The sequence below is a fragment of the Megalobrama amblycephala genome, linkage group LG19, assembly GCF_018812025.1.
Source record: "Megalobrama amblycephala isolate DHTTF-2021 linkage group LG19, ASM1881202v1, whole genome shotgun sequence".
NCBI classification, from domain to species: Eukaryota; Metazoa; Chordata; class Actinopteri; order Cypriniformes; family Xenocyprididae; genus Megalobrama; species Megalobrama amblycephala.
The window spans coordinates 12,855,539-12,878,568 of NC_063062.1; the positions used below are offsets into that span (position 1 = coordinate 12,855,539).

General features: G+C 36.9%; 3 protein-coding genes and 1 long non-coding RNA gene across 6 annotated transcripts; 2 read left to right on the plus strand and 2 right to left on the minus strand.

The window, feature by feature from the left end:
* The first annotated feature begins 51 nt into the window (after window positions 1–51).
* Window positions 52–5,648, plus strand: LOC125254374 (zinc-binding protein A33-like). The gene is made up of 6 exons (XM_048168969.1): window positions 52–545; window positions 3,165–3,260; window positions 3,346–3,576; window positions 3,952–3,974; window positions 4,057–4,175; window positions 4,974–5,648. The coding sequence occupies exons 1-6, from the start codon at window positions 144–146 to the stop codon at window positions 5,486–5,488; spliced, it is 1,386 nt and encodes a 461-aa protein (XP_048024926.1). The 5' UTR covers window positions 52–143; the 3' UTR covers window positions 5,489–5,648.
* LOC125254377 lies at window positions 278–4,901 on the minus strand. Of its 2 annotated transcripts, XR_007181650.1 has the most exons (3): window positions 4,255–4,901; window positions 4,074–4,143; window positions 278–364 (listed from the first exon to the last, which is right to left on the minus strand). It is a non-coding gene; the product is annotated as an uncharacterized LOC125254377 (long non-coding RNA). The 2 variants fall into 2 exon arrangements; XR_007181649.1 differs by lacking the exon at window positions 278–364 and having other exon boundaries at window positions 3,949–4,143.
* Window positions 5,649–7,034: 1,386 nt separating the features above from the next.
* ighmbp2 (immunoglobulin mu DNA binding protein 2) lies at window positions 7,035–15,422 on the minus strand. 2 transcript variants are annotated; one of them, XR_007181645.1, is made up of 16 exons: window positions 15,152–15,422; window positions 14,867–15,036; window positions 14,530–14,719; window positions 14,224–14,321; window positions 13,943–14,106; window positions 13,640–13,840; window positions 12,566–12,713; window positions 12,283–12,457; window positions 11,891–12,073; window positions 10,692–10,810; window positions 10,463–10,557; window positions 10,190–10,313; window positions 9,202–10,059; window positions 8,921–9,120; window positions 7,587–8,386; window positions 7,035–7,396 (listed from the first exon to the last, which is right to left on the minus strand). XR_007181645.1 is itself a non-coding variant. In XM_048168948.1 (15 exons), exons 1-15 carry the CDS (start codon window positions 15,226–15,228, stop codon window positions 8,189–8,191), a joined length of 3,000 nt encoding a protein of 999 aa, XP_048024905.1. In that variant the 5' UTR covers window positions 15,229–15,422; the 3' UTR covers window positions 7,035–8,188. The 2 variants fall into 2 exon arrangements, 1 of the variants encoding a protein (XP_048024905.1); XM_048168948.1 differs by having other exon boundaries at window positions 7,035–8,386.
* Window positions 15,423–15,626: 204 nt separating this feature from the next.
* agk (acylglycerol kinase) lies at window positions 15,627–21,711 on the plus strand. Its single transcript, XM_048169286.1, has 15 exons — window positions 15,627–15,880; window positions 15,967–16,006; window positions 16,175–16,254; window positions 16,422–16,497; window positions 16,593–16,685; window positions 16,765–16,797; window positions 16,888–16,982; window positions 17,071–17,140; window positions 17,229–17,308; window positions 17,402–17,459; window positions 17,565–17,712; window positions 19,484–19,581; window positions 19,682–19,752; window positions 21,144–21,228; window positions 21,318–21,711. Exons 1-15 carry the CDS (start codon window positions 15,771–15,773, stop codon window positions 21,447–21,449), a joined length of 1,269 nt encoding a protein of 422 aa, XP_048025243.1. The 5' UTR covers window positions 15,627–15,770; the 3' UTR covers window positions 21,450–21,711.
* The last annotated feature ends 1,319 nt before the right edge of the window (window positions 21,712–23,030 follow it).

A 23,030-nucleotide genomic window follows, 5' to 3' on the forward strand; every position in this document is an offset into this window, starting at 1 on the left:
CGACATTTCTGACATGTTAAAAAATCAGGTCGAACCAGTCTGTCCCAGTCGCACTGCTCACTACTTTCAGATTTGCAGAAAACACCCGTCAAAGACTTTGTTACACATCAAAGACCGTCAAAGGATCTGGAAATTCACAACCGATGGCTGAAGACTGTCCATTCACTGTGGAGGATCTACGCTGTCCTGTGTGCTGTGAGGTCTTCGATGTCCCCGTCACACTGAGTTGTAAGCACAGCTTCTGCAAAACCTGCATTCAGACACACTGGGACAGTAGAGGAACACGGCAATGTCCTCTGTGCCGCCGTACAGAGCGCTCATCCAGGCCTCCAGTCAATCAGGCTCTAAAGATGGCCTTGGATGTCTTTAAAAAGAAGCCGGAGCAGTTCATGGTTAAATCGGTGGAGCTTTGCTCAGTGCACAATGAGGAACTGAAGCTTTTTTGTCGGAAAGATGCAGAACTTATCTGTGTTGTTTGTACGTCATCAAGGGGACACAGAAATCATGATTACTGCCCGATAGCAGAGGCAACATCGGAAATAATGGTAAGGAAACATATGATAACCTGTATGAAGATGAGTCTTATGGTTTTTTTTTTTTTTTGTAGCTAGATAGTAGCATTTTATATAAACTAAAGTGTGGGCTATACAGTATGGAAGGCCATTTCTGCCACACAAGAAAAAAACATGCTTTTGAAAATCATAATTATTACATAAAATGTGTAAAAATTGACATACTAAGTCATAATTATGAGATGAAAAGTCGAAATTATGACTTAAAAAGTAATAATTATGGCATAGAAAGTCAATTTTAACTTCTATCTCAATTTCGACATTTTAAACTCATTATTATGATTTAGCGTAATAATTCTTACTTTATCATAGTTTCATAATTTTGACTTTTTATGTTATAATTTCATAATTTTGATTTCATAATTACCAATTTAGGGGCCATTTACACCTAAAAATATAAATCTTTTTATGCATTTTGGCTGTTCATTTACATAACAATAGCGTTTTGGGGACCTGAAAACTCAAACTTTTGAAAACAGGATTCAAAGTGCAAGTTTTTGAAAATGATACAGTTATCATCTCTGTGTAAAACACAAAAAAGATAGCATCCATATAGAGTGCCCCAGGGATGACGCATTTTTGTAGGCAAAACCCGGAAGCGAGTTAGCATTTTAGGACTTCCGGTTCCAACGCCGTAAAGTCTATGGGTTTTTTGAATGGGTTTTTGCTAAATCGCCTGAAATAAGGTCTGTGGTTAACAAAGCCTCTAAATACTTTCACGTTTTGATCTATGACATAAAACACACCAGTTATAACCCACTTGTGATTTTTTTAAAACTTTTACTGTGTCTTAAAATCTGCAGTTGCTAACAAATTGCTAAAAGGGACTACTTCCTTTGGCGGGGACTTTAGACGTCATCATTAAAAACGGGACATTTGGACAGCATTTCTCATGAAAAAGTGGATAAGTATTAATAACAGCGCAGATCATAATCACCGAGCATGTTTTTAAATAAAGCTGTTTTCTAAATAAAGTTTAAGTTTGGTGGTGACGACGTTGATCCGCGACCATGGTGTGCTGTAGTCCGTTTATAGCCTACTGTTAGCCTTTTATATCTGACGACTTTATTTAGGCTTCAAAATCTATAAATGTTGTGTTAACTTGTAAAGATTATCTTGATAGACAAAACGTGTAAGTGTCATAACCCTTTGTTAAACACAGAGCTTATTTTCTGCGATTTTCCAAAAGTCTATGGGAAAAATGCATAGGCTTTCAACCGAGGGAACCCGTGCGCTGCTAACTTCCGTGTTGGCCTACAAAAACGCGTCATCCCTGGGGCACTCTAGTACTGCCGCGTTCCAGGCAAATCGTAACCAGTGTTTTTCCAACCTTCTAACCGTGAAAGTGCACTGGAACAGCAGTCAAAGCCGTGACTTCCCACCCGTGAACTCGTACTAGATTGATGTACTCCCAGTTACGGGTTCTGACGTCACATATCCGCGAAACAACAATGGCAGCCCCTACGGATGCGGTGTTTATGCAAGTGCGCGGTAAAATAAAAGGTATAACAGCTTCTCTTGCCTTATGCGCCGTTTTCCTCCTCTGTTTCCCTCAAATAAGCAAGGAGTAAGCACCTTTGGCGATAGAAATAATTGTTAATGAGCATAAGCCCCGTACGGTCCGCCATGTTGGTTTGTTTACACTTTTACGCAGTTTGCCGTGACTTTCCTGGAACGCTACAAAGTCGTGAGTCGTGATTTTAAGTCGTGACTTACGGGCTCAAAAACCTGCCTGGAACGCAGCATAAATATTCAGTCTAAGCAGAAAGTCAGAGACACAATGTTTTTACAAAGTGACATCGCCACCTACTGACCTGGCATGCATAACACAGCGTTTTTAGTCATTTTCATCATTTTGACAATGTTGTCATCTGTACGTGAAAAACGCAAAGGAAACATTTTTCTGTTTTTAGTACATCGTTGTTGTGTAAATGTACCCTTAGTATGTCTAAAGCTGTGTTTCCTCCGAAATTACCCAGAACAATTTGTCCCAGGAACTTTTTTCCCCACAGACCTGTTGCTGTCTGCGTTTCCATCACGATCTAAAGTACTGTGAAGATTAGGCAAATTAGTCCAGTGACGTAGGACTGCGCACGACTTTCCAGTTCCCGCTGGATTTCGTCCTCCTCATTTAAGCTTAATAAAGCCTGAACCTCGTCGTCAGTCCATCGGTCGTAATTTTTAAACTCCATTGTTTATTCGAATAGCAAACAACTGTTACTGCACACACAGCAACAGACTTTTAAAAACAGGGAAATAAAATGCTGCGTGGAGTCAACCAATCAGCATATTCAGCACCCAAGTCCCACCTCTGAAAGTTCCTGAACTTTGAGAATGTACTACCTCATGAGCAGGGACTTTCTGAGGGGGAAATTGTTACCTGGAACTTCATTTAGACCCTGGTTCCTGTAGTCAAAATACACTGAATACCACTTGAAAGTCCCTAGTTCCTGGGGAAAGTTCCTGTGGTGGAAACGCAGCTATAATTTTTTCTGTGTGGCAGAAATGGGCTTCCATATACAGCATGTGTCAAAGGTCTCAAGTTCTCTAGGATTGGTTTATAATTTCCCTTTCTATACACTTACCCAACAGAAAGAGCTCACAACTAGGTACAATCCTTTGAAGAAACATCTAACCGACTTTAAAAAATTAAAGGTGAGCTTGGAGGAACTGGAAGCATACATACAGGTAAACAATGTACAAACCTACAGTCCCTCAACATAAACTTCCTCATGAGTCATCCAGTCCAATTCACTGTTATTCTAATTTACAGAAACAAGCAGCTGAAACTGCTGCAGAAGTAAAACAAGAGTATGAAAAGTTATATACAATGCTGAGGGAGGAGGAGGCAGCTCGACTCATGGTGCTTCAAAATGAGAGAGACAGTAAGACCGAGGTGGTGAGAGAGAAACTGGAGGAGGTCAATAAGAGCATTGAACAGCTCTCTGATATCATCAACTACATTGAACCCATCATAGTAGCAGATGATCAGACATTTTTAAAGGTCAATATGCTTTTAAACCATTATTTTTACTTAAAGGTGCTGTGAGCAATGTTATAGATATTCCTGAATTTCCTCTTTTAATTAAATACATGATGATACTATGGTATCATTACTTGTCACTCTTAGCTCCTGTGGGCGACGAAAAGCTTAAATGATTTGCTCTTGGTTGTTACAGAGATCAGCGCAATATCTCAGGACAGTTTTTCAGTGACATCTTTTGGGCATTATATTATGATTGCATAGTATTTCATTAAAAAAATCACTCACAAAGCCTCTAAGTTAGGTTCCTTGTTTGGCCCTATCTGATGCAAGAAATAAAGTCTGGTTCAAAGGATTAAAATTATGCTAATACCTTTACATTTTCTCTACCTGCAGGAATGTAAGGAGGCAATAAGACGGTACTGTAAGCAATAGCTTTTAATTTAATAAGTCTGTTTTCTCTTGTCACACTGAAATCAACAAATAATGCATTTATTATAGGACTAGCTCCACTGTACCTGAACCAGAATATCCAGCAAGGGCACTTATAGATGTTCCTCAGTACCTGGGATCATTAAAGCACGGGGTCTGGAAAAGAATGGAAAGAGATGTCAGCTACTGTAAGTACACATCAAATGTCTTCAGAGTACAACATGAAATGAGAGTTGAGATATTCTTTTCTTCCTTATTGATACTTACATCCGAGTGAAATGGCTCCTAGGACAAGAAAAAATGTACGACGAGACCTGATTTTGTCCATCAGGAATTGATTGGATCATTGGATCGTTGTCATTTGCGCAATCTCATGTGAGTGACAGGTTGTCCCGCCCTTATGCCAGTAAACATGCCTTCAGAGAAGAGAATTTGTTGCAAGGGAAAGAGGAAGTTATTTTGATTAAAACAAATGATGTGCACAGATAAATCATTTACAATAAATACTGCGATATTCAATGGTCAATTTGATCTTTATGGTGACCTTAAAGGGAATGTTCTTCCCAAATTGAAATTCTGACATCGTTTATTAACTCTAGTGTTGTTCCAATATGACTTTTTATTCTTAGGTGTAACACAAAATGAGGCATTTAGCTTACTTATCCAAACTGACCATTTCTGTACAAAAGTATACAGTGAGTGAACAGGGGCTGAAAAAAATCCAATAGTAACTACTTCTCTTCATTTCAATCCTTCTGAAACTAATGTCTTGGTGTCATAGCTCTCAAATTTCGTTTGCACCTCAAGACGTATACATATTGCACAATGTTTGAATGTTTAGGGTTAGGGTTAGTTTTACAAAATGTGTCCGCCAATATCTGAAAAAAGATCTACTAAAGTAAATTAGTAACCACTACACTGCTACAGTAGGCGTATGCAAAATCATGAAAAGACAAGTATCTGTTTTCTTCCTACTATCTCTCCAGGCTCTGTCAATTTTGATCCAAACACGGCACATCCTAACTTGATCATCAGAGATGAACTCGCCACCATCAGCTATGGGGAAAAGCAGCAGCTTCCAGATAACCCTGAGCGCTTCACGGGCCGCATGGCAGTACTCGCTGCTGGCGGCTTCAATTCAGGAAAGCAGCGCTGGGACATAGAGGTGGCACACAGCAAAGAGTGGTACATTGGAGTGGCACGAGTGTCCATAAAGAGGAAGACTGCAGTTTTCCTCAACCCGACAGATGGTTTCTGGGTAATTGCAAATAATGAGGAATCCTATTGGGCTCAGACCTCTCCCCGTACTCGACTGACTCTGAAAAATAAACCACAGATAATCACAGTTGAACTGGACTATGACAAAGGAAAGGTTTCTTTTTCTAACGCTGCAGATGGTGCCAATATTTACTCCTTTAAAGATAAGTTTACTGAGAGAATCTTTCCTTATTTTGCTATTGGGATAAATAAGGGGAACACACTTAGAATCTGTCCAGTTTAATGTGTCAGTAATGGGGTACAAATATGTACACACAGCAGCAGAACACGGTTGTCAGTCATGTATTTGAGTCCTTAAAGGTGATAGAGAGGATTTTTTCTAGTGAGTTTTTGAAATGAGCGCATGCGTAAGAACAGCCCCCCTCCTTCATTTTGAGGGAACGCCTCCCAAAACTCGTGCACGAGTATTGGAACACGAGTGTTTACCACCGGCCTTCGCTGTGTCGTGTTAGTGGATTCATTATGTCGGACTCACCGCAAGTAACTCATAATCTGCAGTTGTTATTCCTGTCTCCTGACAAAAACATTGCATGCGGCGCCTGTGGAGTGTGGAAAGTTACTGGAGCGCGCAGTCGCGCTCGTCTCTCACAAGGAACGTCACGCCAGTGATTGACAAGCCAGAGGGCCAATCGTTTACGCGATCATGTTTTTAAAGCCCTACCTCGTGCACAGATGATGTATATTAATATTATTACTTTCAGTGCACCTAATAAATAGTCTTTTATCAGTTAGTAAAGACAGTTTCAAGTAATATTGCAAAAATGTATAAAACAAAACATCCTATTTAGCACCTTTAATACGGTTACATTTATGGGAGTGACAACCACATTCTATAAGCGAACTCACACCCGTAGATTTTCAGGACTCAAAACTGCATTCTCAGAAAATCTGCGCTGTGTGAACAGAACAGGACTGGGCAAGTAAGAGAATATGAGCTTGACTCTCGTTGCGCGTTCATACAGACAGTGTTCGAGATGCTACTGTAAGTTGCTGTGTGAACGAGACACCTGTAAGTAAATGTGATTGTCAATCCCAAAAACGCAGTGTGAACGTGGCCTATTAGCACACAACTATAAAACAACTTAAGGGTGAATTTCATAAGAAAATTTTAAGGTCATATGCGAAAAAATATTTTATCATAAAGAAATGAAGCTTATTTTAGGATCATTGAGAGTTTGAGCATTGTGCCGTTTTTTATGAGACAGTAATTTTTTTAAAAACTACCTTTATTTTCAAGGGTCATTATCATTTAAATTCCATTAGTGTAAAAAAGCAGTTTTTACTATCAGCTTAAATCAGCATACACAGTTTATGTTCTAGTTTTTAGTAAGGAAAAGCTTACCTGTTTTTGCCAGAATTTGAGTTTGTGACTAGAGTTTATACAATAATAAAGCTGTATGCTGGATCTCATTCAGATATATTTTGATTCCATGTTAATGAAGTTATACAATAAACATTATTGAACTTAAGCTAAGCATGTTCTTTTCATTACTGAACCACTTTTTTATGACATGATTATGATGTGAAATGATGATAAAGTGCAGCAGCACAGTATGTTTCAAACTCCTTTAAGGATATTTCTATTTTGTAACTATTTACTTGAGCTAAATGGTTATTCCTGATTCAGAACATTGCAGAGCTATTTTTAGGGCTAAGCATTTCAAGCGCAGAGTATCATCTACCTGAGTCATCTACAAGTCACACAGGACAGCCAAAGACTGCTACTACTACTGTACTTACAGTAGTACAAATTGTTTCAAACCATGCTCTTAAATTAACATGAAATCCTTTATATAACATATTAAAATGCATTTTTGACACCACTTTGAACTGTACAAGAAAAGGAAGGTCAGCCATTACAAGAACCTCTGTAAAGCATGGTATGAAAAGGTATATGCAAATAAAGCAAACAATTCTGCTTATCTTCTGCATAGCATATTATGATCTTTAACCACTGCTTTATGTTACCATGGTGCTCTACCGTTCCTACTGTAATCATTTGATTATGTTTATGTATGAGTGATTCTGTTAATAAGAACTACTATTCATATTGCAGTTCTTCATCAGAAAAAACTTTTGTTTGCTATTTCTTTTCATTTCATTCAGTTTTGTCCCATTCATAGGCCAACATCTGTAATAAAAAAGACAAATCAAATATGATCATATTGTTTCAGTTTCATACAACCACTGCAATGATATCACACACAAACAAGTGCAAACCAAACCAAGTGGCTTGAGGGAACTTTTAAAAGCATTTTAAGTAGTTAAAAAAAGGATTAAGTAGTGCCACATAATTTCTTGTGTCTATTTGAAATACTGACCCTTGTAGTGCTCCTCCTAATGTGTTCAGAAAGCAAATCCCAAAGCTCACAATGCCACCTCAGTCTCTTATGTCCTCTTGTGGACAGATATACTGTACACAGACACCAAGCTGTGTGAGTACTGTAGTAGACTAAATATATTAAAGGGAGTATTAAATGGACCTAATCCAAAGCTTTGCTTAGACTGTGCTCTTCAAAGCTTAATGGGATAGTATACAATAATCAATGCATCAATCACTGAGAGAGAAAGTGGAGCAACTACCTAAGCTCCCAACAACAATTCTGCAAGACATAAATCTTGTAAAGGGATTTCAGACTAGCATTAGAGGTGGTATTTCAAGCTCAACCCGAGTCATTCATGAACCCATTTTTCATTGTCAGTGCCAGTTGGGAGAATTAGATATGTCTGGTCTTTATGTTTTATCTTTATGTTTGTATTTTTGCTTACCATTTAGCCATGCCAGTATGGATCTGCAATAAATAGCAGCTGTTCTCAGCCTTATTTGGGAACTTATCAGAATCACCTACTGGTTGAAGATCCAAGTTAAAGCATAGAAATCTTTCACATTTAACACACATTTAAATTAAACAGCATTAGAATGTCAGTTCTCTTTGTCTTTGGCTTTAGTTTTTCTTTGAGATGCCATATCCTTAAGTTTAGAGTCTAGTTTTCTCTGCAGATATGCTTTTTTATTCGGATCCATCGATTTGTCCTTCTGCCCACTTCCTGCGTAGAGCACGCCTTCTTTACTTATCCTCATTCTAGCCTGAGCTTTTGCTTTGTCTCCACATCCGTGAACCTAAAAAAAAGACAATATATTATTTACAACACATCTTGCATCAAAAATGTCTTTAGTGTAAATGTTTTAAATGTTTTAAAGATGTCATACAATACATTTTTTATGATTTCATTTTAATGACTCTTTTCAACCCTCTCTCTCTCTGACATATTTATTGTATGACATGGTTACCCTTTGGGCTTATAATAAATTGAACTTGAAACTTTCTAATGTCAGCACCCTTTTGCTTGTAAAATGAGAAAAAGCACTTAAAATGATCAGGAAAAGAACTTCAGGCACACGTTTCAAATGTAGAGTGTTATGTGTTTATAAATAATAGCATCTAACCAGATTCCTCAGTATTAAGTCATTTTGACTGTAATGGCCATATTTCTGATTGCTGAATACAATGAATTCAATAAATGGTTTATTTAGACTGGCAACAAAGTTTCAGTCCGTTTTCATATTAGAATGAACACATTTATTAAAAGATAAAGGACAATGTGGCTCCTCATGATATGACCCCTTTAATATAAAATATAAAGCAAGTTGTACCTCAGGTATATGGTGACTCAGACAGTATTGTCTGTTACAGTAGAGGCAGAGCTGCCCTAGTGTGAGGACGCTGGCTTTGCACTTCACAAAACTACAGACGCTGTCAGCTTTAACCACAGCATCGATGAGAGCATCAAAATCGCCATCAGCTGAGGCAGCTGCAGCTATAGCTGTGACTCCTGCTTTTATCTTGGTGTTTCCTATGAAAGAAAGACCATGATGTTTAAAACAGAGAATGAAAGCAATGAAAGAATTCAGATACTGGAATAGAAATCACAAACCTTTGGAAGTCCCTTTGGGTTTCTTAACAGGCTGGTTTTTACTAGCATTGAAATCTGGTTCCAGTCTCATACTCTGCTGTTTTTGCTGTTTTTTCTCCTCTCGTTTCTGCTGCTCCCGGCGCATTCGCTCCAAATGTAGGCTTTTCAGATCAACAGCTGGCTCTGAGGAGACTTTTTGTGATTCTTCTTGTAGCTTTGCTGCTGTACATCCAGTCACATCTGGTTGTTCAGGCTCCTTTACAGGCTTTTCTGCTCCTGATTTAGGCCGGGACACAGTTACGCGACGGTTTTTCCCTTCTCCCTGGCTTACGTGCCTCAATCCCATTTCTTCAGAGAGTTCATGGATCTGTAGACGCTCATGGGAATTTAGTGTGGAAGGAAACTGTAGTTCTGTCTTGTTTGGGTCTTTCAGAAAGTTCAGAAGCTGCTCCTGTATCTCTTTTCTCATATTTTGCGTCTGATCTGCATCTTTGGGTTTAGAATGGAGTGAACTGGTGTTTTTATGTTGATCGGGCTGAACACTGGACTGACTCGCTCCACTGCTTTTGTTGTTTGCACTTTTCTTGTGTTCTTGCTCTACTTTCTTGCCTTGGTTTTTGGGCTTCTGTTTTGCAGACACTGTGTCTTTGTCTTTGACCCGTTTGTCCTTTTCATCACGGGTGTAATTCTGTGCCACACAGTCTTCCAGGTACTCAAAGCCAGTACGAACTTCTCCGTGTTCAGACATATAGTCCACTAGGGATTTGAGGAAGTCATGGTTTCGAACAGTCTGAGAATCACACACTACCGTGAGTTGGCGTCTGGCACGAGTCACAGCCACATTGATCCTTCTGTCTTCAGCAAGAAATCCAACCTCACCTTTGGGGTAAATGTAAGACAATTAATTTTTTTCAAGTATTCCTTATGTTGAAAAAGCTGATGCATTTTATATGTCACACAGATTTGGAATGTCAGTCATGAATGTAGTCATCATTTAGATCTGGCGTACCCTTCCTGTTGGATCTGACCAATGACAACACCACTGCCTCCTTCTCTCTACCCTGAAAGCCATCAACAGACTTGATCTCCAGCTCTGTATATTTATGGGACAGTTTCTGTCTCAAAAGATCCACCTGAAATAGATAAAATCCTGTTTTTTAAAATGCGTGAATGATATTCATACTGAAACAGCAGTGTAATACTAATGAACGCATTGCTTTGCAGACATATAAAAAGAAAGCATGTGTTTTTTTACACATCGATACTTTGAAAAGTATCTCACCTGGAGATTATAGGGTGCAATAATTGCAATGTCTTTGACTTGAACTCCAGCCTCAGAAAGAGCTTTGATATGAAGAGCCACAATGTCTACTTCTCCTGTTAAGAGAATAAAGACAAAAGCTTTTTCAAGCACTAAAATAATATGGCACTGGCACTACTATATATCAGTATATTATATTAGATATATTAAGTGATATAAGGAGGAGGTTGTATTTGGAGCTGATATCAACCTTGATTGCCTTTGGACTGCTCATCGGTGTCCTCCATCTCATTCAGGCCACAGCCTGCAGTGTCAATGAGCAGAAGGGGAATTCTGGTTTCCTCAACATCAGCAACACCAGCCAGGTCTCTGTTCAAGATACAATCAGTTATCTTCATATTTATCTTCCTCCGTATTACCTCCAACACAAGTTAGCTTGCAAACTTAAAATATACATTAAAAAAATAAATAAAACACTCTCTAAAACAGCAGTACTGGGGGGAAAACAATCTAATTTTAAGTCTTTAGGGGAAACTACAAAGTAGAATTTCCCCAATTTAAAATGTACTTTAAAGGGGAAGTTAAAAAGTACAGTCGAGGGACAAGCCCAAATAGTTCAATTCTACCACTCTTAAAAATTAAGAAAAAGTAATTAAAGATGCACAATAAAAAGTTTGGTCACACTTTAGATTAGGGTCCAATTCTCACTATTAACTAACTATCAACTACAACTCTAACCTCAATAAACTCTTAACTGCTTAGTTGTTAAGTTTAGGTATTGGGTAGGATTAAGGGATGTTTATATATGCTAATATGATAAGGCATTAATATATGCTTTATGCTTTGTACTAATATATAGCCTAGTAATAAGCAACTAGTTAATAATGAGAATTAATTAGTGTTAGCAAACGTTTTTATAAAGCTATTATAACCTACCTTAAAAATTCAGTATTTTTTAAAGGTGCTCTAAGTGATGTCACGCGTTTTTAGGCCAAAACATTTTTTGTCACATACAGCAAACATCTCCTCACTATCCGCTTAGCTGCCTGTCCCCTGAACACACTGTAAAAAAACGCCGTCTCTGTAGTCGCCACAAGCTCCGAAAACGGCAATAAAAACAAACTGGTGCAGCCTGGACCACGAATCATAATAAACATGCTCCAGCCAATAACCGATAAGAATGATTTTAAATGCGCGTTCATGACTGTTTCAGGAAGCACGGAGGGGAGGGGGTGGGGGGGGGGGAGGTCTAGCTAGCCTCTGTTTTGTTTGACATCACTTCGAACATCAACAGGAAGTTACTCCACCCAGGATCACTTAGAGCACCTTTAAATACTCTTAAAGGAAAAGTTTGTCTAATGGAACAATAAAACATTGTAACAATGACCAACAGTGCCAAATAAAATGTTTAAATGTTTTCCCCAGAAACTTCTAACATATTTTACACACCTAAGCAAGTGTTTCTCCACTGAAGGGTGTGCAATCAGCTTTCCCTGATACATCTGCTCTGAAGCCCACTGCATGATGGCACTGTTCATACGGTACTGAGTGGTCAGCATTCGAACCACTGAGTCTCCATATTTCTTTATTAGCCTCTCCATTAAGCTGACAGACAGGCCTTTAGATGCAGCACTGTGAAAGATAAAGATAGATAACATTTATAACACGGACGACATTTTATCATTATGGGAGTATGTTAAACTAAATGTAATTCATACTTGAAGTTACATAAATCAACCAAAAATATTAAGTGTTTAATGAAAACATTAGAGCTCATCAAGAATGAATATCATAAACCAAATAATTCACAATCTTAAGATACATTTCCTTTTCCTTCATACCTCTGTGATTTGATCGTGGGCGGCAGCTGTTTGTAATCCCCAGCCAGTATGCATTTGCGTGCTTTGAGCAGAGTGATCCAACAGCTGCTCTCAAGAGCCTGAGCACACTCATCTATCACCACCAGGTCAAAATGATCTTTAGGAAGATGCTTGAGAGGACCATCATCAGAGGCTCCTATATTACACAAATCAATCATATTTGAGTTTAAATTAGGCATAAACAAACAAACAAACAAACATTTCCTGAAATAAAATTCATGACTGCTAGAGAAGGTTTACTAACCAGTGTTAGTTGCCAGAATAACATCGGCTCTTTTCAAGATCTGAGTGATAGCCGTTTCCTCCCTGGTCCTCAGCTCTCGCCGCAGATCCTTGATTTCCCGTTTCAGATTGCTCCGTTGGCCTTTGTCACGAGTCTTCTTCATTTCATTCTGTCAATGCATTTGATGTTTTTTATCATGACTGTGTTACAAAACACAGTTTGACAGATGGCCCTAAATCATATTTGAACACTTGAAGGATTAGTTCACCCAAAAATGAAAATAATGTCATGTATTACTCACCCTCATGTCGTTCTACACCCGTAAGGCCTTCGTTCATCTTCGGAACACAAATTAAGATATTTCTTATTAAATCCGATGGCTCAGTGAGGCCTGCATTCACAGCAATGGTACTTCCTCTTTCAAGATCCATAAAGGTACTAAAAACATATTTAAAACAGTTCATGTGAGTTCAGTGGTTCTACCTTAATATTATAAAGCGACGAGAATACTTTTTGTGTGCCAAAAAAAACAAAATAACGACTTTTCAACAATATAGTGATGGGCCAATTTCAAAACACTGCTTCGGAGCTTTACAAATTGAATCAGTGATTCGGATCTCCTATCAAGCGGCTAAACTGCTCAAATCACGTGACTTTGGCGCTCCGAGTCACTGATTCAATTTGTAAAACTCCGAAGCAGTGTTTTGAAATCGACCCATCACTATATTGTTGAAAAGTTGTTGTTTTTTGTTTTTTTTTGTTATTCTCGTCGCTTTATAATATTAAGATAGAACCACTAAACTCACATGAACTGTTTTAAATATGTTTCTATTACCTTTATGGATCTTGAGAGAGGAAGTACCATTGCTGTGAATGCAAGCCTCACTGAGCCATCGGATTTAATCAGAAATATCTTAATTTGTGTTGCGAATATCAATGAAGGTCTTATGGGTGTGGAACGACATGAGGGTGAGTAATACATGACATTATTTTCATTTTTGGGTGAACTAACCCTTTAAACCACATTTTAAAAATGTTTGAACTTCATTGTATCATATATTGTAGTATTTATTATTGAGAAATCAAAATTCTTACAAAAGCTTTGTCCATATCCTTGCGAATATCAGAAATGATGTTGGTGTTGTCACTGTGTGCAAGGACCGCATCCAGCGAGTGCTTCTGAATCGACTCGAGGAGACGGGCTGGGTGACCCAATCTTAAAACCTTGACCTTGCTCTTCACCAGGCGCTCCACCAAGTTATCAACAGCCACATTGGAAGGAGCACAGCAAAGGATCTGTTAAGATTTACAAAGATGTTCATCACAATGCTGCATATATACTACATCAAATAATTTATATCTTAATTATCTAAATTTAGAGTTTGATATCTTGCTCGCCTTTTGTTCTTGTTTTACTGTCTGCAGGATTACTTCAACCACTGTAGTGGTTTTGCCAGTCCCTGGTGGTCCATGTATGATTGCAACGTCTTTTTGAGATATTGCAAAGGACACAGCCTCTTTCTGAGAAGTATCCAACCCAGTGTTGCTATATTCCAAAACATCTGCAATAAAAGAAATACAAACAGGATTAGGACCCCATTGAACTAGGCAGAGTGATTTTACTAGAACGATACTGTATTTTAGATCTCTTTCACATGTCATTCCATGTATATGCTTACTTTGATGTGATAATATCCCTGGTTCTGAGTAACCAAAGAGGACACTGATGAGGTGAGATGCAGGACCACTGCTGTATCCATTTAAAGACTTTAAGGCACTGCAAGTAGGTAATACATTACATATGCATCAACAATTTCATGTTGAAAAATATGACAAAACAAATAAACCTGAGCATGCAGAGCATATTTCATCAGCACAGCTGATAAAATCTTCTAAAAAATATGACACTTGATTTTGATGAAAAAAGAATAAGCAATAGTATTTAATGATACGAGCTGTATGAATGAACTGATAATTGCTCGTACTTTGACAGTCGTCTATAGGTCACATCATTTGCCAGCTTCATTAGATTGTAGAGTCCATCTCTGTCCAAATTAATACTATCCTGCGTATCATCAAAAGCCACGGTCAGGGACGTCTGGGTAACACGTGTTACCACACCTGAGCCCAATTGAGATGGCTCACCCTCTGACTGATACAAACCTATAATATCACCTATAAACAGAATACAAAAGAGAGCAAGTAAATCATATTTGAGTTAAAATGTGAAGTGGCTCACTGGTCAGAGGCTTCGTTATTGTATGTATTCGGTTTCAATAGCATTGTTGTGTGAAATAGAAGTTTTTGCACAGAATGTCTCACCAGGTCCAAAGGTATTGCTGGGAAGAACTGAAGGTCCTATACTTTTCCTGGGTTCAAAAACTACTAGACGCCTGCCATACATGCCAGTATGTTGGCTTCCGATCTGAAGTTTCATCAGAAACACTCCTTTGTGCTGTAGATTCTTGTGAGACAAATTCTCCTGCCATGCTCTGACAATACAAACAATATTTCATAGTTAACTAAAACATTTGGGTAATACAAATGAATGGGTACATAAATACACGATTAGAACATGTGTAAGACAGCAAAACGTATGTAATTTACCGTGTTTCTTCTAATTCAGCCTCTCTCTCTTCTTGCAGGAGCTCGAGGGTCTTTGAAACGAAGTTTTCAACCTCCATAGCTGTCAAATCGACTCGAAGAATAACTAAAAGGATAAGCTTGTTGAAATTCTTACTCTGGTTATTTACAACTTATCTATTAAACATTCAGAGGTTTATAATGTCAAAAAAAATAAGTTTGCTAAGTGACACAAGTGTATGTATATGAAGCTGTCATGTCTGTTTGTATATTACAGCGCATGCACTGGAATGGGTCCGTCTCTAAATTCAATCCCACTCTGTACAGACGATCCAGTCAGTATAATTCCGTCCTGAACAGAAATAGTATTCAACTGTTAAAACAAAGAACGGCTACAGAATGATTTCAGGTATATAAATTAACTTTTATTACAGATAAAAAAAATTATAAAATATTTAATTTTAACCACAAAATTGATGCGGAACGGATATTCCCCTTGAGGAGGAATATTGTTGTTGCACCGGTCATGCTTTGGGAGAACGATGGAATGTCAACGGTGAAGATCCATATTCAGTCCTACTCGTTTTTCCGTGCAATATTGTACATTCAGTGGGATATCTAGAAAGTCAGTATATAGAGAATAATGGCTCGGGTGGTGAAAGTGTTTCGGACTTTAAGAAATCACTGGAAAAAGTCCACATTTGCTGTGTGTGTGCTGTCATATGGAGGACACTGGGTGTATGGAAAGCACTGGTTTGTATTGACTGTCCGTCTCTCTGTCTATCTATAAACATTTTAACTCATGTGACGTACTTATTCATTTTAATACTTTTTCACAGTGACAGTGTGCTGCTACGAGAAGCATGTATAGAGGCCAGGGTAAGGAATATTTAGTTTGAAAAAACAAACAAACAAAAAACTCGCTATTTTTTCCATTTAATATTTAATTTATTTCAAGTAATAAATATGTTTTTATGGTTTTAGCTTATGTCAACAATAATAACCTTGATACTGCATTAAAATATATTGTATTTGATGGTTTCACAGGAGTTTGGTCATCAGCTAATTGGACCTCAGGAGCATCTGAAGAAAGCCACAATCATTCTGAACCCTGCTGCCTGTAAAGGGTACGATTATTTATATATATATATATATATATATATATATATATATATATATATATATATATATATATATATATATACTGATTTATGTCCCTCACTGTGTCATAGCCGTGTCGGTTTGTTTGTGTTATTAGAGTTACCTTTCTTTTTTCTTTTTTTTTTTTTTGCAGAAAAGCCAATAATTTGTTTGAGAAGAATGCAGCTCCTATTTTACACTTGGCTGGTATGGAGGTTAAAATTGTGAAGGTATTATTCTCTATCATCCTTTTTACACTTTTTTTGTATGCATTTTTTGAACTTATTATTGATTGTTTGCAATCTGTTGTTCTATCCTGTAACAGACTGATTATGAAGGCCAGGCAAAAAAGCTCATGGAATTGATGGAGCAAACAGATATGCTGATCATTGCTGGTGGTGATGGGACATTACAGGAGGTACAAAAGTATCTTCATAAAGTGGTTTCTGACAATTTGAGCATATTTTAAATGCTTTCATGCATTGTATTTCACACAGGTGATAACTGGGCTACTGCGCAGAGCAGATGAGGTACTTACTAATAATAAATCTGTTTTAAGACTTTAAGTTATGTTGAACATTTCAATGTTTTCTGAATTTGAACTACTATAATAACCACAGGAGACCTTCAGTAAAATACCAATCGGCTTCATTCCTCTGGGTTCCAGTAACTCTCTAAGTCAGAGTTTGCATCTGGTTTCAGACAATAAAGTACAGTAAGTCTCATGACTTGACTTTTCAAGAAAATTCTTTGTCCAAATGTTTGTTGTGATCAAATGTAATTAGATGTTTCTGGTTTTTCAGGCACATTACCTCAGCAACCCTGTCAATACTGAAAGGAGAAACCGTTCCACTGGATGTTCTGCAGATAAAGGTGAATTTGACAGGCATTTTGAATAAGAACTTGACAGCATTGACTATTTTCATTCTTTCACACAGAGTTAATGTAATTCTGTTCTTAGGGTGAGAAGGAGCAGCCAGTGTTTGCTTTGTTAAGCTTACGTTGGGGTGCATTCAGAGATGTCGCTTCTTCTATTAGCAAGTATGCTTCTGCTTAATTTTTTATTCACATAAATAAATACAAATTGCAAATGTGTATTTCTAACGTGATTTAATTTGATTCTTCCTTGTCAAGATATTGGTATCTTGGCCCCTTGAAAACGAGAGCAGCACATTGGTTTAGTAGCCTTAAGGTAAGTATAGTCCTTCATTGACAGTGATCATATTTCAGTTACATCATATATGAGGCCTTCATATCAGTGAGTATTGGATTAATCAGACTATCTCCTCTCCTACAGCAGTGGCCACAGAGTCACCAGGCATCCCTCTCCTATTTGGATCCTGTTCCTCGTCCACCTGACCTGCCCACTGAAATACCACCCCGGCCGAACCTCCTCTACCGCATCTACCGCAGACTCCAGAACTACTGGAACCCTCCTATAGAAGGTATTTTATCATTTTTACAAATATCTCTTCATATAGAATATAGCAGATGAATTGGGACTGGGCATTGACACAAATTTTATGATTCAGTTTTATTCAGATGCTTTGGATTCAATTCAGTTCACATGACATTTTTTCTGAAGGAAAAAAAAAATCTTTTAACCAATGCTGTAAACTATACATCAGTTGGTACATAACTCTAATATTGAAGGTTTAAATTAACAACTGATTTGTATACAAACATAACTTTTTAATGCCATAATTATGGTTCAACTCCAATTGTTTTTTTGTTTTTTTTGTTTTTGTTATATGAATAGGGCTGTCAAGCGACTAATCACGATTAATCGCATACAAAATAAATGTTTGAGTTTGCCTAATATATGTGGCTATACTGTGTGTAATTATTATGTATATATAAATACAAACACATCCATGTATATATTTGAGAAATATTTACAAGTATATGAATTTATTTATATTTTTTAGATAATTTATATTATATATAAATAATTTTTTTGTACATAAATAACATATTTCTCTTAAATATATACATTAATTTGTGTGTATTTATATATTATATATATATATATATATATATATATATATATATATATATACATATATATATATATATATATATATATATATATAATTTAAACACATTACTCAGACATATATTATGCAAACTCAAACTTTTATTTTGTATGCGATTAATCGCGATTAATCGTTTGACAGCCCTAAATATGAATGTTTAAATGGTGGCTGTCATACAAAATTGTTTGCATGACGGATTTATTAAACATTAAATATTGAAAAACAGTTTAAATAAAAATATAATAAATATGTAATATAGTCCATATATATATAGCAAAATTCTCCTCTAGAACACTCTGTAATTACATCAGACATGATACATATCAGTACTGTTTCCTTTTCAACATACCTTCTGATGATCATTCATTCATTTCGAATTATAAGTAGTAGTAAAGAAGAGGAAGAGATGATTGGTTCATGTGCAGCTTGAACTGAGGCAGTTTCAGCGATCTGTCACACCTCATTAAAGAGCTCTAAAATAACATTTATTATTTAAATTTGTTATAAAATGATAATTGACAGAATTTGAAAGCTGAAACTTTGTTTCATATCAAAAGTAAAAGCAGAAAGCTTACTGCGATTTATGAAAACCAACTCAAATTAATTAATGGGATTTAAAGGTAGGTAGGCAATTTCAGAGAGGTTAGCAAAAGCAAGCTAGCTTTGAAAGCATAAGATCCCACCCTCCCTTTAGAGCGCTCTCTCCAAAGCCACGCCTCCTCCAAAACACATGAACGCGCACAGCCAGAGCAGTCTGCAAAGTGTCATGAGAGACAGTGTTAAATTACCTCGTGTCTCAAAACACGCAACATTACAATAATAACAAATGTAAACAACTTACAGAGATCTTACTTGTACCACCTGACTGCTGCAGATTCATTTCACCGTTGATAGTTTTGCCATAGAAGTGCATAAATCCAAGTCTGAAGATTTGAACAGCTCCGGGTCAAATGTCACAGTAATTAAGGTTATGACATGGCGTAAATGCAGCAGAAGCTCATTGTTTTTGTTCAGGAGGAACTAAATGAGAATCAATTAAGATTGATATTTTCAACCCAGCCCTAATAGGAATAATGTTACTTTAACTCTCAAAGCAGGTTTAGACTTATTACTAAGCAAATCAGGGAAATTGTAGTGTATCTGTAGCATTTAATTCGTTTAAATCTGTTTGTGTTGGTAGAGCCACCGAAAGAGCCCGAGCCAGAGCGATGGGAGAGCAGGGACGTTTCCACATTGGAGCTCTCAGTTAGCACACACAATAAGAACCCTGTGAAGAGAGTGAGTACTGACATAGTACTCTTTATTGGAATATTTTGTATATCTAAATGTAATATAGCCTTGAGATTTTGTTCTGATTGGTATTGTCTACTGTCTTCAGCGTGTGGATGATTCTATGCTGATATCTCTGGACCCAGACTCCCTCACAGTCGGTCAGTTCATCACTGAGGGGTGAGTGTCCTTCACAAGACTGCTTGTGAAAAGAGAAATGGAAAATAAAGCAAACTTTCTGTCTGCTGAACTTCCATTACCTCTATAACTTTTATTTAAAAATCGTCATGAAACGGATGTTGCGATAGTGTTTTCTTCCCTATTGTGACGTATATGTCTGAGTGAAATGGCTTCTCGAACATTGAAAAATATAGGGCGGGGCTTGATTTTGTCCGTTGGGAATTAATTGGATGGATGTGGTTTGCTCATGCTGTGATTTCATGTGAGTGACAGGACGCTGCAATATTCCTTAAAGGTGCCCTAGAACTTTTTTTTAAAAGATGTAATATAAGTCTAAGGTGTCTAAGTCTAAGTTTCAGCTCAAAATACCCCATAGATTTTTTTTTTATTAATTTTTTTAACTGCCTATTTTGGGGCATAATTAGAAATGAGCCGATTCAGGGTGTGTGGCCCTTTAAATCTGGTACTCCACGCCCCAAGAGGTCGTGCTTGCCTTAAACAACATAAAAAAAGTTCAAACAGCTAATATAACCCTCATAATGGATCTTTACAAAGTGTTCGTCATGCAGCATGTCTAATCGCATAAGTACAGTGTTTATTTTGATGTTTACATTGATTCTGAATGAGTTTGACGCTATGCTCCGTGGCTAACGGCTAATGCTACACTGTTGGAGAGATTTATAAAGAATGAAGTTGTGTTTATGAATTATACAGACTGCAAGTGTTTAAAAATGAAAATAGCAACGGCTCTCTTGTCTCCGTGAATACAGTAATAAACGATGGTAACTTTAACCACATTTAACAGTACATTAGCAACATGCTAACGAAACATTTAGAAAGACAATTTACAAATATCACTAAAAATATCATGTTATCATGAATCATGTCAGTTATTATTGCTCCATCTGCCATTTTTTGCTATTGTCCTTGCTTGCTTACCTAGTCTGTTGATTCAGCTCTGCACAGATCCAGACGTTCTGCCCTTGTCTAATGCCTTGAACATGAGCTGGCATATGCAAATATTGGGTTACGTAACAGTCGGTGTTATGTTGAGATTCGCCTGTTCTTCGGAGGTCTTTTAAACAAATGAGATTTATATAAGAAGGAGGAAACAATGGAGTTTGAGACTCACTGTATGTCATTTCCATGTACTGAACTCTTATTTAACTATGCCGAGGTAAATTCAATTTTTGAATCTAGGGCACCTTTAAAAACATAAGAATTGTCTTTTTTGATTTCATGGTAAATTTAAATATATAATAGTATATTTTTAAATTACTATTTTTCCAATAATTACATATTTAATTTGCAATCTGAACTTTTATAACATCTCTCAAACCCCTAAAGAATATATTTGTGGACATGAATGAATATTGATTTATGTCATGCAGGACTAAGAAAGCAGTGAACCCAATGGAGTCCATAGAAAATACTTTGCAGTTAGAAGCCAGTGCTGCTCGTCTCAATCTTCCAGAGGTCAGTATGTTTTTTGGAACAGATTTCTCCTTTGATCTATGCTGTGATACAGCCGTTCTCATCTTTTGCTTTTCTTCTCCTGTCCACAGGAGGGCGCTGGATTTTATGACATTGACAATGAGGAATATGAGGCAATGTCTGTGGAAGTGAGACTGTTGCCACGGAAACTGAGATTCTTTTGCAATGCAGAGCGCAGAGAGCAGCTTGCAGAGGCTCAGTGATGACAGTGGTTATGTAACAAATTGTGGAGAGGACTGCTGATTTTTTTGAGATGTTTTCCTAAAACTGGAAAACAAACCAGTGGAGTTAAATGAACTTTGAGTCATCATACTCTGACTGAACAATTTGTGTTCTGTGGACTTTAAAAAATATGAAAAACTTGTCATCATTTACTCACCCTCATTTCGTTCCAAACCTGTAAGACGTTTGTTCATCTTTGAAACACAAAGATATTTTAAATTACATCGGAGCGCTTTTTCTCCCTCCATAGACAGCTACGCAACTGACACAAAAGTTTATAAAGAGATCGTTAAACTAATCCATATGAATCGAGCGGTTCAGTCTAAATTTTCTGAAGAGACTCGATTGCTTTATATGATGAACAGATTGAATTTAGGCTTTTATTGACATATAAACATTCATCAGTGCACACATCTTTTATGGTAAAAAGAAGCTTAAGCATGTTTGCTTGACATTCAAGAACCAATGAGGTTCATTTGAACTTCTATTTATGTTCGCTGATCAATATTATATGTAAAAAAATAAATCTGTTCATCATAAAGCGATTGTGTCTCTTCAGAAAATTGGGACTAAACCACTCAATTCATATGGATTTGTTTTACAATCTCTTACTATCTCTACCAACTTTTTGAAGCGCCAAAGTGGTATTTGCTTGGACTGTCAGTGGAGGGAACGAAATTTCTCAGATTTCATTTAAAATATCTTCATTTGTGTTTTGAAAATGAACAAATGTCTTACAGGTTTGGAACAACATGAGTGTGAGTAAATGATGACAAGTTTTTAATTTTTGGTTGAACTATCCCTTTAAATGAAAAGGCAGTTTTATGTGTTAAAGGATTAGTTCACTTTTAAATAAACTTTTCCTGATAATTTACTCACCCCCATGTCATCCAGGATGTCCATGTCTTTCTTTCTTCAGTCGAAAAGAAATTAAAGTTTTTGATGAAAACATTCCAGGATTTTTCTTCTTATAGTAGACTTCAATGGGCACCAAACAGTTGAAGGTCAAAATTAGTTTCACTGCAGCTTCAAATTGTTCAACACGATCCCAGATGAGAAATAAGGGTCTTATCTAGTGAAACCATTGCTCATTTTCTGAAAAAAAATTAAAATGATATAACCTTAAATGCTCATCTTGAACTAGCTCTCTTCTTCTCTATTTGAATTTCAGCAGTGTAGTCGCTGCTAAGCGTATTACTGCCCTCCACAGGACAAAGTTTGAATAGTATATAACAATTATTTCAGGCTTTGGCAGTGTCTACACTGCTGAAATTCAAATAGAGAAGAAGAAGAGAGCTAGTTCAAGATGAGCATTTAAGGTTAAAACTTATATAATTTTTTTTTTTTTTTTTCAGAAAATGAGCAATGGTTTCACTAGATAAGACCATTATTTCTCAATTGGGATCATGTAGAACAATTTGAAGCTGCATTGAAACTAATTTTGACCTTCAACTGTTTGGTGCCCATTGAAGTCCACTATAAGGAGAAAAATCCTGGAATTTTTTCATCAAAAACTTTAATTTCTTTTCGACCTGAAGAAAGAAAGACATGGACATCTTGGA

Bases quoted from the DNA above. Each gene is read 5' to 3' on its own strand.
- LOC125254374 (XM_048168969.1), top strand. From the start codon at position 144: ATGGCTGAAGACTGTCCATTCACTGTGGAGGATCTACGCTGTCCTGTG. The intron at 3,261-3,345 runs GTAAACAATGTA...TCTAATTTACAG, and splicing joins AACTGGAAGCATACATACAG to AAACAAGCAGCTGAAACTGC. The intron at 3,975-4,056 runs GTACTGTAAGCA...CATTTATTATAG, and splicing joins TGTAAGGAGGCAATAAGACG to GACTAGCTCCACTGTACCTG.
- ighmbp2 (XM_048168948.1), bottom strand. From the start codon at position 15,228: ATGGAGGTTGAAAACTTCGTTTCAAAGACCCTCGAGCTCCTGCAAGAA. The intron at 13,841-13,942 runs GCGAGCAAGATA...AAATCTTAACAG, and splicing joins CAGTAAAACAAGAACAAAAG to ATCCTTTGCTGTGCTCCTTC. The intron at 12,714-13,639 runs GTAAGAATTTTG...ATGCATTGACAG, and splicing joins AGGATATGGACAAAGCTTTT to AATGAAATGAAGAAGACTCG.
- agk (XM_048169286.1), top strand. From the start codon at position 15,771: ATGGCTCGGGTGGTGAAAGTGTTTCGGACTTTAAGAAATCACTGGAAA. The intron at 16,686-16,764 runs GTACAAAAGTAT...TATTTCACACAG, and splicing joins GTGATGGGACATTACAGGAG to GTGATAACTGGGCTACTGCG. The intron at 17,141-17,228 runs GTGAATTTGACA...TTCTGTTCTTAG, and splicing joins TGGATGTTCTGCAGATAAAG to GGTGAGAAGGAGCAGCCAGT.